Here is a 12,831-nt window from a genome sequence, read left to right on the forward strand (position 1 = left end):
CATTGTATGGTATGTGATACGTCATATAGTTTGAGTAGAGTGTGACACAGTTTTTTTTTTTTTTTTTTTAAAGGTATAGCATTCAGTGTAATTGTAGCATACTAATCAATCTAATTATATATAATCTGGTTCACAATTAAGCTTTTCTCGCATTTTAATGGAACTATGGATCGACAATTCTGACCCACACACGACATATTGCAAATTTAAAACGTATTTTTTTTTTTGTCAACAAAACCAGTTTTTGTTTTGAAGTATTAAAACATGTATATTTGGCAGTATTCAAATTATATAGCTATATTTATGATAATGATACAAGTTACATGATAATGATAGAATTTACATTCACAAAGAATGCAATCAGTTCTATTAAGAGTTGTTGCTCTCTGAAAGAAGTTACGATAAGCTCCATAAATTTTCGAAGATGTTAATTTGGAAAATATTTCAACCCTAATATATATATATATATATATATATATATATATATATATATATAGGTGGACAACCAATCTACGTACTTAAGATAGATAAGATCATGTAAATAGTTGAATATTGAGTTTTTAATAGATGGACAAGAAAAGTACCCTGAAAAGAATGTTGTTGTGTTTATTTTATATATGCGACATTAATTATCATTTCCTTATCAAAAGGTTACAATTAAATTACTTACATCGTTCTTAACTTAAATGGATTAGTTTAATAATTTTCTTGTTAAAGATGAATAGATGATGGGTGAGTTTAATATTACTTGCATACAAGAAAATAGTTAGGCGTGTGTACTTAGTTTGAACGAGAGACAAAATTTCAAATTCTAAACCTCAATATAAGGGAATGGTTTACTCAATATTAAAATTAGTGTTCCACTTATTTCATGTTTCGATTTGTATGTACATCGAGTTTATCTAGTTGGCCAAATCAAAGATATGCCACCACTACTCACCCTTAATTCGTTTTCTTGAGCTGTATTAGCAAACTCAACTAATATCATTGTCTAATATTTTTTTTCCTCACATGTGCGTAGTTCCGATATAAACAATATACAAATAATAACAATGTATTATGTATAATTTCAAACAAATGATGAATTATGGGGGAAAGTAATTAGTATTACTAATTTATTAGCTTACAAAGGGAGTGATAGAAAGACATCGAGACACAAAAGCGGCGGCTAAGGGAAAGACAAAGTTGAACACTACCTAATATGCAAGTAAATGGAAGCAAACGCAAAAGACGTAATTCTCATTTTCTTTTCTTGTGGGTCTATGCATTGCTCTTAAACCCACTCTTTTAACTCTTAGTGCCTATAACTACAATCAGTAGCTACCAATCAGTGACTAAAACAAACATTTATTCATTCACTTCATATGAACTTATTTTCCCACCCGTTCCTATATAAAATTATTTTTAAATAGTAAATCGAGTTTTTTATGGACTTTTATAATATAGAAAATTTTGAAAAAAACACAAATGATTTAGATATACTTGTTGGGATCGGTGAAGTGAATAGTGTGAGATCCGACAAATGAGAGAATCTTGTAGCAACGGAGTTAAAAGAACAATTTTTAGTGTTTAGCTTAAGACACACTATATAAAGTCTAAAAAAAGGAGGAGACTTTATGCAATGTACTATACAAAAAGTTTAAAGCAACCCAAATCGGCTTTAAACTATACATTTAGGTATCGTGGAGCATGATTGATACATAACAGTTTGTTTAAACACAAACCAACACTAATGATCTATTGTTACATATAAAAGTAGAACCAATCAGCAATCACAGCCAGCTTTTCATTAATCATTCAAAATTTCTAAGAAGCATAATTTTTTCATGCTGGGATAAACTGATCATTTATTCTTAAAAAAATGTTTGCAGACAAACTCACAAACTAAAACATTACGTTCTATCCAGAGATGAGATTCCATTTCAGTATTTCACTTCTTAAAGATGCTTTCGTTGATGAAACTGGGAAATCCTTTGAGCACATCTCGCAGAGCGTAGTAATGGCTATCACATTTATGGTCTGTAATGAAATTACCGGAGAGAAGTATCCTCTGAAAATGTTGTCCTGGATCTCTCTTCCATAGACTATAGTACTCTACTTGTTTTCCTGCTGAGCTTTTCGGGGTTCCTCTTAGGCTCCTCATCAGATAGTAAACTGCACCCGGTACATATAACTCTTCTGGCAATTTCACAACATCTTTAGTAGTAGAGTCAGAGATTAATATCCCAGACTGGTTGTTCTTGGATGACGGGATTTCTGATAAGATTTAAGAAAGATGAGATTCATGAAGCGTTAAGTACATAATTAAGTCTTCTAATGATACACAGAATCACGCGAAAGAAACTCGTGCTCAAGTAGTAGTTACCTGGAACTTCTTTTTTGTTTCCGAAGTTTGCATAATCAGAAACTTTTCTAGCTACGTCTTGCACAGAGGTGACAACTTGTTTTGCGTTTGTTACCAAATCCAAAACGTTCTTCCATTCTTCCTTCTCAATTACACTTGTCCTGGATTTACAAGTCACAGTGGTAAACAAACTGATTGTAAAAGGCTAGTCAAGTTTCAAGAAGAGAAGGTTGTTTGCTTACCAATCTGTCTGAAGGATTTCATTCCTCAATCTCGCTAGAGAAGCTGCACTGAGTCTAGGTATAATGTCGTCCTGAAATCGGGGGAAATGCTGTGAGTTTCAAGAAGAAAGTAATCTCAGTAAAATTTGATCAAGAGAAGAGAGTTTTTTTTTTTGTTCTGACCTGCATTACAATAGTTGTTACAAACTCAGAGCAATTCTCTGCAAGCTCTTTGGAAACACAAGGAGGTGTCGCATACCCAACGGCTGAAATAATTTCAGCATCGAATCCCAATTCCTCCCTTGGCATTTTCTTGAGCATTATCGCCATTAAGGAGGCTATAGCACCGCCGAGAGAATGACCAACAAGCCGTAGCTTGTATCCCTATGGATGCGTTCATTGCAATAAAAATCCATCCTTCTCATGCCTCACAAAAAAAAAGGAACAACAAGGATTATATCATCACCTCGTATTTCGCTAAGCATCTTCTTATAGTTTGCAATTCGTGGTTAAGGAACCATCGTGCAGCTTCAGCAGTTCCAAAGTGTGTTGAGTAGCCTTCAAAAGTGACTTCTTCATCGCTTGAAGAGACAATGTCAGTGATAAGATCGTAAATTGTATGTGTCCCGCGTATTCCAAAGACAACAAGTTTCCTTCGATGATCAACTCCTATGTAGTATCCAGGCCTCATAACACTTGAATCTTTCACAAATTTAAGAATGTTATTCTCTCGAAGCATGGTGTTCTTTGCAAGACCACTCACACTATCCCTGTAACAACCTTTTGCTAACTCCGCATTATATATCAGATCATAAACCTGAAAAAAGGAAAAAAAAGAAAGCTACTTAGAATGTAGTAAAAGGTAAGTTATCAACATGACAATGATTAGAATAATGTTCTTACTGTAGACTCTGAAACAACTTCTACGCCCTTGACGTCCTCAAATGGAGACAAGGATGCTTGTCTAAGGTATATAAGATAGAGACCAATAGTAAGATCACCAAAAGTCCAACCTTCAATCCCAAGCCTACTCCTCTGAATACTAGCAATTATCTCAGACAGAGATCGACTACCAGGCAGTGACTTCTCTCCTAGAGAAAGAAAACACACATTAAACATTGCCACAGCATAATGGATTTTAAGAAGCACAATGAATGCACCATATGATACAAACCTGTTGGAAGAGCCCATCTACGTAATTGCATAGCTGGCTCAAGTGCTTTAGTGAGCCAAGCTAGGTCTAGTTTCCACTTTCCATCACCTGTATCTTCATCACTAGAGCTATCATTGTCGATTCCTGATTCAAATTGTCTTCTTTTCTCTAATCCGGACCTCGAAGAAGTGACACTACTAGGCCTTCTCTTCTCTGCCTCCTGCTCTTCTAACTCCTTTTCTACCTTCCCGGACTCTGATAAATGAGACTGAAACCGTTTGATTACATTGTAAACAACTCCTTGATACAATCCACTTCTCTTCCTGAATGGTGAACTTTCTACAACTGAAAAACAAAAAAAAAAACAAAAAGGTTGAAACTTGTCAAGAATTCTTACTAAATTCCAAAACTTTCATATCATACCATATTCAATTGCCAAGCTAAAATCTTATTAGAGTAACCATAAAGAGATTGTTTGTTTCCACAAAAGTCATAAAACAAGAACAGAAGCTAAGTATCTATCATCAGTGATTTCTCCGTGTTCAACACTCTATCGAAAAAGGGCTTTAAATTTCCAGAGATAAAAGGTAATTAGAGCTTACAGAAATTCCGTAGAAGCCGGTTCAATGCTCTGTTAGCCATTGGCGAGCTCAGAATTGGCTTTCTCCGGCCAAAAAGAATCCACCTTTCAAAGAGAAGGATCCTTCCAAAGCCGACGGCGGAAGAGAAAAAGCTTTAAGTAAGTGCAACTTCGAAGACACGGCGGAGCATTAAAGTCGGAGATTATCGGCGGCAAGCAAATCGGAAAACCAAAACCGGAGGAAAAGAACGAAAGCTCACCGACTGGATTCATCCAGACTTATTCAGCAATGAGTAATGGGCTTTATTGGGCCTTTTCTTATCAGTCCATTTAAAATCCGGTGAATTTTAAAGTAAAGAATCAGGGTATTTACGTCTTTTGGTCAAAGAAACAGAGGATTTGCTAGAAACAGAGGATTTGCTCTGTTTATTTCATAGAGAGGGGTTAAGAAACAGAAAACTTTAGTCTCTGTAGACGACGTTTAGTGAAACAAGGATACCAGAATAATTAAAAACTTGAACAATGAATCAACAAACCAAATATGTCATAAACTTCTTTAGAACTTAACCTCTCGTTAACTCAAACATTTTCTTGGAACCATAATTCTGTATTTGTAAGGCCTTTGAAAATCCCTGATTGGTTTCTTCCTATACAAGTCAAAACCCAAATTTAGGGCTTGGTTGAGTTACGTAATAGAGGAGAATAAACACAAATCAACAAAGTTAAGAGAAACAAAGAGACTCGAAAATTTAAACTTAAATAAAATGATCAAATTATGCATGTTTATAAAGTAAAAAGCTTTTGTTGCAAGGAAACTATGTTTGGGTTTCATTGCTTTCAATCAAAACATTTGAACTAAGAAAAGTGGTCAGGACTAAACAGAGGATGAAACGATCAACATAAGTTAAAAACATGTCATTAGGAAGCATTAGAAACGTCATCGCAATAAACTGGCTCGTTGGATTAATAGTGAAATTGACGATATATGAGTATATTGCTAGGTTGTCTTTTTGGTGTTATGATTTCGGTTCGGTTTACATGGTTTTGAAATTGAAATTGATTTGGGTTTGGTTTGCATTAGAGTTAATATGGTTTTCAGAAAAAAAGGTTTTGGGGTCACGCGAGGCTCTTTTGGAATCAAAACGAGTAGAATAGAAATAGACATGATTTTGTGGGTTTACCCCTATAGAAATTGATGACACGCGCTCAACGCGAGGTTGGTGCGAATGGGTATGGAATTGAGCGCGTGACGTGAAGTAGGTGCGAGTGGGCGTATAGAGGAGCGCTGTGATTGGCTGAAAAAATGAAAATAGTAGTGATGTTCCTCCTCTATAATTTATGTTTCGTCATTCTTCTTCTGAAAGTTGTGTGATTTTAGAAGTCACAAAAAAACTATTTTGAGATACTATGAATATTTCGTTTTGCATTTTGTTGTGCAGCTATTTATTACACAGGTTGAAGCTTATAACTGAAAACTGGATTCAAAGAGTAATGAAAAATCCCAGAGATATTTATGAAACACAAAACTTGATTTTGATGTTAAACAATGTCATCAAACGACAAAGGTTGATTAGCAGCAGCAGATCTAGTCTTCTCAAATTGCAACTCATCTTTGAGTTCCGACAATGTCAACCTTCAGAATTTTGATGCGTTCCTCCACTTGTTTGACACGAGAACCATCATCTACTGCATTCTTCCTCTTCAAGGAAACCTCCTCAAGCTTTTTCTTTAACCAATCCAGCTTAAAGCCCGCTTCTGTCAGCTCCCTCAACGTGCTGTTAGCCTTGCTTAACTCAATATCAGAAAAGCTCAGTGGAGGCCTTCGCAACGTCTCGATGAGGCTGAGGAGAAGACTCATGTATGCTGTCTTCAGACCTTTGCCATTTAGTTTGAAACCAGTTGCAATGTCTGGGTGTTTCATGAAAAGCTGGCTCACAGAAATAACCTACCAACAACAACAACATCTGGTTATCCAGAAAAAGCAAGAAAGAAAAAGAATACGTGAAGCTCCTTAACCTACCTGAGAAGAAGGAACTTCAAAACCTTTGATTTCAAACATCTCCTTCCCAGTTAAATATCCTTCTTCAGCTACTTTAACTTCCACTCTAATGATCAGTTTGTTATTCTCCAAAAATCCTTCCTCTTGAAGCTTGCTAAGAGGCAATGTCCTGAGCCCAATTCCGTACGTCGGTCACCTTGCAAGTCAAGACAAAAACAGAGGATTAGCAGTTACAGATCAGAAGCTGTTTGGAGCTGTAATGTTGATACTGCTTACATTAATGGTAAAAAATAAAAAGAGACGTTGAAACAAAAAAAAAGAAGTAAAAAGCCTTATTAAGGAATCAAAATGGAAAAATTCTCATAACTTATTTCCATACAATATATATACTTTTTTGTTTGTTTACGTTTAACTTATTCATGAGATATGATACTTGATGAAGACGTTTGAAATCAAGGAAAAAGTTAATTAAAAGAATTCCAAAGAAGGAAGAAAATCAAATGAAAAAGTCAAAACTCAAAAGTGTTTAGATCCGTGCTTTAGTTAATTAAAAAAAAATGTCGTTAATAAACTCATCATGTAGAATTTCATAATATTTTTAACTGTCGCATGATTGCTCTGTTTTATCATAAGAAATCTTTAGTTTTATTATTCGGATTCTTGAGATTGAGATAAGAAAAAGAGAAAGTTAACTGAAAATCAAGGACTTGTGACGCAAGGCACCTTAGGAGAAGAGACTAATCTCCGTAAGCCTGTTTCGAATACACTCACACATTGTCTCAAGCCCTTTTTAGTGAGAGGGGACGTAACCATATATATATATATTTTTTTTTTTTTCTTAAACATTATTTGCTGAGTTCTTAGAGCTCCTTCGTTTGTGATAAGAATATATTTTTATTCCAAGCTTAAACTTGATCTCTCCACCTATATATATACCACATTTGTACGATTTGGATCGAGAACAGAACTAACATACACTTTGCAGGAGATAAAGGGTTCCTAATGAGCTTAATTGTATGAAAACCAAAATGGGTTTGGTTTTGTACTTAGAGCTACTAGCTAGTATGTGATTCTACCTTCGAACTAATGATGAATCTATCTTTAGTTTATATTCTCTAACACCTAATTTAGTTTATATTCTCTAATATATATTCTAAAGGAAAACTTGAAAGAAGAATGCAAAAAAAGAAACGATGAACATATATTATTGTCTTTCAGTCTTTCTCTTAATCGGATCTCTTCCTTCGTGGAATCCAAGGACTCACAGGGGAAGCATAATCCTTGAACGATAACATTTTAGGTTCAACATGAGACTTGGTTTTCTCCTTGTCCAGTTCAACTTGATTCTTGACCTTTCCCTCGAGCTCTTGGACCCGAGCCGCATCAGCATCAACTTTTTTCTTCCTCGCCAAGGAAATCTCATCAAGCTTTGACTTCAACCACTTCACCCTAAAGCCCACTTCCATTAGATCAATTAAGCTGCTATAAGCCTTGATTAGTTCAGTCTCTGAAAAGATCTCTGGAGGCTTGTTTACTGTCTTGATAAGGCCGAGGAGAATCTTCAGGTATACTGTCTTCACCGCTTTGCTTGTTGGTTTGATATCATCCGCAAATTTTGGGTACTTAGCGAATATCGGGCTCACCGAAGCAATCTGCCAGCAACAAGAAATATATAATTATGTGAACCAAATCCAAACTCAGGTTGTATCTACTAAAACACATCAGCGATTCTTAACTTACTTGAGAAGAAAGAACATTGAAACCTTTGAAATCTAACATATCCTTCCTTGTTTCATCCCCTTCATGAACAACTTCAGTAACTTTAATGTAGACTTCAATGAAGAGAGTGTTGTTCTCCAACAACTCTCTATCTTGTAACTTGGTAAGAGGCAACGCCGTTCGAAAACCCCAGCCAGGGATCTCAGGACCAAACAAGCCATATCTTTCTGCATGCAAGACAATCAAAATATAAATTTTAAGCTTTTTCCCTTTTCATCAATGAGATATTTATATAGTTTCTGCCTCTTAAGAATTCAGACTTGGAAGATAAGATATGTTACCAGATGTTCTATGGACCTCTTTGCCTGATTGATTCAATACAATGAAGTGCAAACTGGCTCGCCTTTTCCATCCAGGTTGCAATGATTTAGGGTTCCCAACGCATAGATACAGAGATAAGTAATCTTCAAAGCCATCTCCCTTGGGACGAATTAGAACATAGCTGAGAGAAAGAAAAACAAAAAAAGATTAAACCCTATTTAGAGATACGTACAAGTTTATTTGCAGAATCTAGACAATTGAGTTTAAAAAAGCTTATGATCCTATCCGGTTCTTCTAAGTTAATTTTACCATTCGCAGCCACCGCTTGAGAACACAGTAGACGTTATTGGAAATTTCCTTCCGGAGAAATTTTCTATCTTCCAGGTAAAAGTCTTCTGCAAATCTATCTCCATCATCTCAAGAACGCTTTCGTAATTTTAGGGTTTGGTTCTTCCAGTGAGGGACAAGAGACTTGTTTGGTTCTTGCTTTATAAGTCAGACACGGAAAGAAAAAGACTTTATAATTCCTTTTTTTTTTTTGTTAGGCTTATAAATCCTATTTTAATAGGGAAACAAAATCTAGGGGTGTAGTCAACCCTATATTTTAAATGATTTGATTTTTAATGTGTTTTTATATGATTTTCAATGAATTCAAGAAAGTTAACCAAGAAAAATCTCCCCAAATCCCACTTAAAACCATGTGATTTAGATATTTGTATTTTTAACTAAGAAAATATCTAAATCTTTAAAAGTCATTAAAAATGAAAATGTCTTAAATAACATTGGATTTTTAAGTTTTTTTCCAGATCACTAATTTAATAATATTAGATATTAGAAGACTTAAAAAAATATATGATATGAATAACATATGATTTGTTATAATAACACAAATCATTCCAAATGCTTTGCTTTCATGAGGCGGATGCGAATGGCAAACACACAATCAAGAACAGAGTAATGTCTGTTTATAAGTTTGATATAATAAATTTACATTTTTGATGTGAAAAAACAGAACACGAGATTAATGAAACTATCAATGAACATAAACAGTTATTTCAGTTTATTCTTTTGTAGGCATTTGTCTTCTGCTGAATTCCTAAACAGTTAGTATGTGAAAATAAATCATCATCATCTTCCCACGATAAAACATTAGCAGTTGTAGCAGAATTTACTATCTTCTGATCATCCAGTTCAACTTTGAGATCAGACAAAGCCTCTTTCAACGACAAAACTTTAGCAGCAGCACTAGTAGATTTGGCTTTCTCCTTCTCCAGTTCAACTTTGAGATCAGAATAAGTATCCTTCAACAACAAAAATTTATCAGTAGCAGTAGCATTCTTTGCCTTCTCCTTACCCAGTTCAGTTTTGAGATCAGACAATGTATCCTCCAACGACAAAACTTTAGCAGTAGATTTAGCCTTCTCCTTGTCCATTTCAACTTTGAGATCTGACACAGTCTGCTCAAGATTCTTGACGTGTTCCTCAAGTTGTTGAATCCGACACCCATCAGCATTTGCTTTCTTAAACGCCACGCAAACCTCCTCAAGTTTTGCCTTCAACCACTCCAACTTAAAACCTACTTCCGTCAGCTCGGTCAATTCGCTATGAACGTTGCTTAGCTCAGTCTCTGAAATACTCTGTGGCGGTTTAGCCATTGTCTCGATGACCCTAAGAAGGACACTCATGTATTCTGTCTTCACTACTTGGTTCTTTGATCTGAAATCTTCTGCTATATCTGGATGCTCCTCGAAAATTCGCTTCACTGAAGTAACCTGCCAAAGAAAAATGAATTTTGAGTTTGAATCTTGTGTGGTTTTTATCAACCAGAAAAAACCAAAAAAGCAACTTACCTGAGAAGAAAGAACCTTGAAACCATTGATATCCACAGTTTCCTTCTCAGACTTATCTGGATACTCTAAGGAACTTCTTAAGAGCTTATTAGTGAATGAAGCTGGAAACATATGATATCCTTCAACAACTTCAATAACTTTAATATAGATTTCAATGTTGAATCTGTCGTTATCAAGAAAGATTTTGTCTAGAAGCTTTTTTCGAGGCAATGTCTGTGGAAAACCCCAGCTTAGTGAGTCATCACAAAACCATTGATCACCTATTTCTGTTAAGACAAAAACAAAAGTGTAACTTCAAGTTTTCTTCATCTTCAATCAGATAAGATGTGTGTAGTTCTCTTAGAGACACAGTCACACAGAGAGAAGATGAGTTAAAATACGTACCAGGTGTTCGATGAAGTTCTTTGCCTGATTGATTCAGCAAAACAAAGTAAAAATTAGCTCTCCTTTTCCAATTAAGTCCAAGTGATTTAGGATCATCAGGGGACAGGAACAAAGACAAGTAATTATCATCAGCACTTCCCTTGGGATAAAATTTAATATACCTGACAAAAACAACAATAAGATTATTATTGTTGCATGCAGAGAAGAAACTTAAGAAAGCTAGCTAAAGAGAGACTCTTACCAATTGCAGCCACCGCTTGGGAAAGGAGGAGAGTTTATCGGAGAGCTCTTTTGGGAGAAGTTGGTTACCGTCAAAGTTAAAGCTTTGCGGAATTGCGTCCCCATCTGTTTACTTTTTAAGGTTTTGGTAGTTCTTCGAGGGAGGAGAAAACAGACGAAATACTTGGAGATTTGTTTGATCCTTGAATCGTAGGCGGAGATCTAGACACACACGAAATCTGATTAGTGGAAGAAAGAAAACCTCAAAATTAAATATAAAGATAATCCTTATCTACGAAAAAGGGGGAACAAGTATTAATCTGATTATATTTACAATCCATGCAATTACAAAATCTTGAAAAATCATATTCTTTTATTTAATTGGCTGATAAGTAATTTAGTAATTTGGAGATTTGTTAATTAATGAAACCTTTTTAAGCTTTGACAGAAAACATAGTTAATTAATGTTTTGAGATTGAGAAACAAGAGAGAAAGAATCTCTTTATGAAAAAATCTATGAACTCAAACGAAAAAACTTTATCAGCAACGATCTTCTCCTTTTCTAGTTCAACTTTGAGATCCCACACAGTAAGCTCCAGATTCTTGACTTGTTCCTTCAGTTGTTGTACCTGAGAACCATCAGAAACTGATTTCTTCCTCTCCAAGGAAGCCTTCTCAAGCTTTGACTTTAACCAGTCTAGCTTGAAGCCTACTTCCGTTAACTTAGTCAACTCGCTGTAAGCATTGCTTAGCTCAGTCTCAGACAAACTTAGAGGAGGCTTTCTCAGTGTCTTGATGAGGCAGAGGAGAGTATTCATATGTGCTTTCTTCACCAGTTTGTTCTTTGGTAAGAAATGTACTGCAGTGTCTGGATGCTTCACGAAGATCCAACTCACTGATTTAACCTGCATGCACAAGAAAAAAATGTAATAATGTTAACTAGATGTAACATCTAATTCTCAGTTGATTTTTCTTCATGAAACAACTTCAGCTACTTTAATGTAGACTTCAATGGTTAGTTTGTTGTTCTCCAGAAACCCTTTTTCTTGAAGCTTGCTAAGAGGCAACGTCTTAGAGAAACACCAGTTTGAGACCTCGGGGCAGAACAAGTTGCATGCTTCTGTAAGAAAGATATACACAGAGGGATCTTTAATCAAATTTTTCTATTTCTTTCAGATATTAAACAAGTGGGAGATTATAATGTCATTACCAGATGTTCTACAGAGCTCTTTGCCGGATTGATTCAACAAAACGACGTAATAACTAGCTCTCATTTTCCATCCAGGTTCCATTGATTCAGGATTCGAAACACCAAAGTACACATACAAGTGATCAGAAAAAAATCCCTTGGCATATACCCCAAGAAACCTACAAGATTAAACACTTTTAACTTGTAACAACATGTTATTATAAGAAATCTAAAGATCTGATGCTTCTCGATCGATTTACCATTCGCAGCCGCCCATTGAGAAGGTTTCCGAGTTTATGCATGATCGTTCCTTTGGGAGAAGTTATCAATCTCCCATGTAAAAGCCTTCTTCAATTCTGTCTCCATTTGCTAAAAGATGCTGCTCTCTCAACTCTCAAGTTTAACAAAATGGTTTCTTAAATTTTTACTCTTAATATAGGAAAACCGAACCCGTAATAATTAATCAAACGAGATAACTAGACCAAAATCTTCATATAAAAAGTTTAATACAATTAGTCATAATTATATTAACTAGATCTGTAACTTATTATCTTATTTAAATTCCAAAACTTACAGATCAGTTGTATGCGGTTTTTTATTAGGATAAAAGTAACTTTTGCTTCTTTTTTTTCTCTTAGATAATATTTTCAAAAAGGTTTAATTATAAATGAAATTGCTTTTATAAATAATAACCAAATTATGGTTAAAAATATGGAAAACATAAATAAAAATTAATAACTATGGATTTTCTACTCCTAAATAGCGATTGTATTTATTTCATTTTGCAACGTTTGTTGGAAAGTCTATTTTTGTAGCAATATCTGTCACTCCTCTTCTAATAATTTACAAAGT

At 34.9% G+C, this 12,831-nt stretch overlaps 4 protein-coding genes across 4 annotated transcripts; all 4 read right to left on the reverse strand.

Annotated features, from left to right (window-relative positions):
• Positions 1-1,607: 1,607 nt before the first annotated feature.
• AT2G42450 (alpha/beta-Hydrolases superfamily protein) lies at positions 1,608-4,606 on the reverse strand. The gene is made up of 8 exons (NM_129806.4): positions 4,321-4,606; positions 3,740-4,063; positions 3,469-3,656; positions 3,032-3,382; positions 2,749-2,949; positions 2,587-2,657; positions 2,366-2,505; positions 1,608-2,256 (listed from the first exon to the last, which is right to left on the reverse strand). Exons 1-8 carry the CDS (start codon positions 4,358-4,360, stop codon positions 1,931-1,933), a joined length of 1,641 nt encoding a protein of 546 aa, NP_181773.2. The 5' UTR covers positions 4,361-4,606; the 3' UTR covers positions 1,608-1,930.
• A 1,298-nt stretch (positions 4,607-5,904) lies between these two features.
• Positions 5,905-6,243, reverse strand: AT2G42455 (MATH domain/coiled-coil protein; the record flags this gene model as incomplete). The annotated part of the gene is made up of 1 exon (NM_001336974.1): positions 5,905-6,243. The coding sequence occupies exon 1, from the start codon at positions 6,217-6,219 to the stop codon at positions 5,905-5,907; it is 315 nt and encodes a 104-aa protein (NP_001324762.1). The 5' UTR covers positions 6,220-6,243.
• Positions 6,244-7,381: 1,138 nt separating this feature from the next.
• On the reverse strand, positions 7,382-8,799 carry AT2G42460 (MATH domain/coiled-coil protein). Its single transcript, NM_001202802.1, has 4 exons — positions 8,647-8,799; positions 8,358-8,518; positions 8,038-8,243; positions 7,382-7,949 (listed from the first exon to the last, which is right to left on the reverse strand). Exons 1-4 carry the CDS (start codon positions 8,751-8,753, stop codon positions 7,524-7,526), a joined length of 900 nt encoding a protein of 299 aa, NP_001189731.1. The 5' UTR covers positions 8,754-8,799; the 3' UTR covers positions 7,382-7,523.
• A 575-nt stretch (positions 8,800-9,374) lies between these two features.
• Positions 9,375-10,962, reverse strand: AT2G42465 (MATH domain/coiled-coil protein). Its single transcript, NM_001336975.1, has 4 exons — positions 10,813-10,962; positions 10,572-10,732; positions 10,188-10,453; positions 9,375-10,109 (listed from the first exon to the last, which is right to left on the reverse strand). Exons 1-4 carry the CDS (start codon positions 10,914-10,916, stop codon positions 9,393-9,395), a joined length of 1,248 nt encoding a protein of 415 aa, NP_001325007.1. The 5' UTR covers positions 10,917-10,962; the 3' UTR covers positions 9,375-9,392.
• Positions 10,963-12,831: the final 1,869 nt, after the last annotated feature.

The sequence above is a fragment of the Arabidopsis thaliana genome, chromosome 2 (genome assembly GCF_000001735.4).
Source record: "Arabidopsis thaliana chromosome 2, partial sequence".
Classification (NCBI taxonomy): Eukaryota; Viridiplantae; Streptophyta; class Magnoliopsida; order Brassicales; family Brassicaceae; genus Arabidopsis; species Arabidopsis thaliana.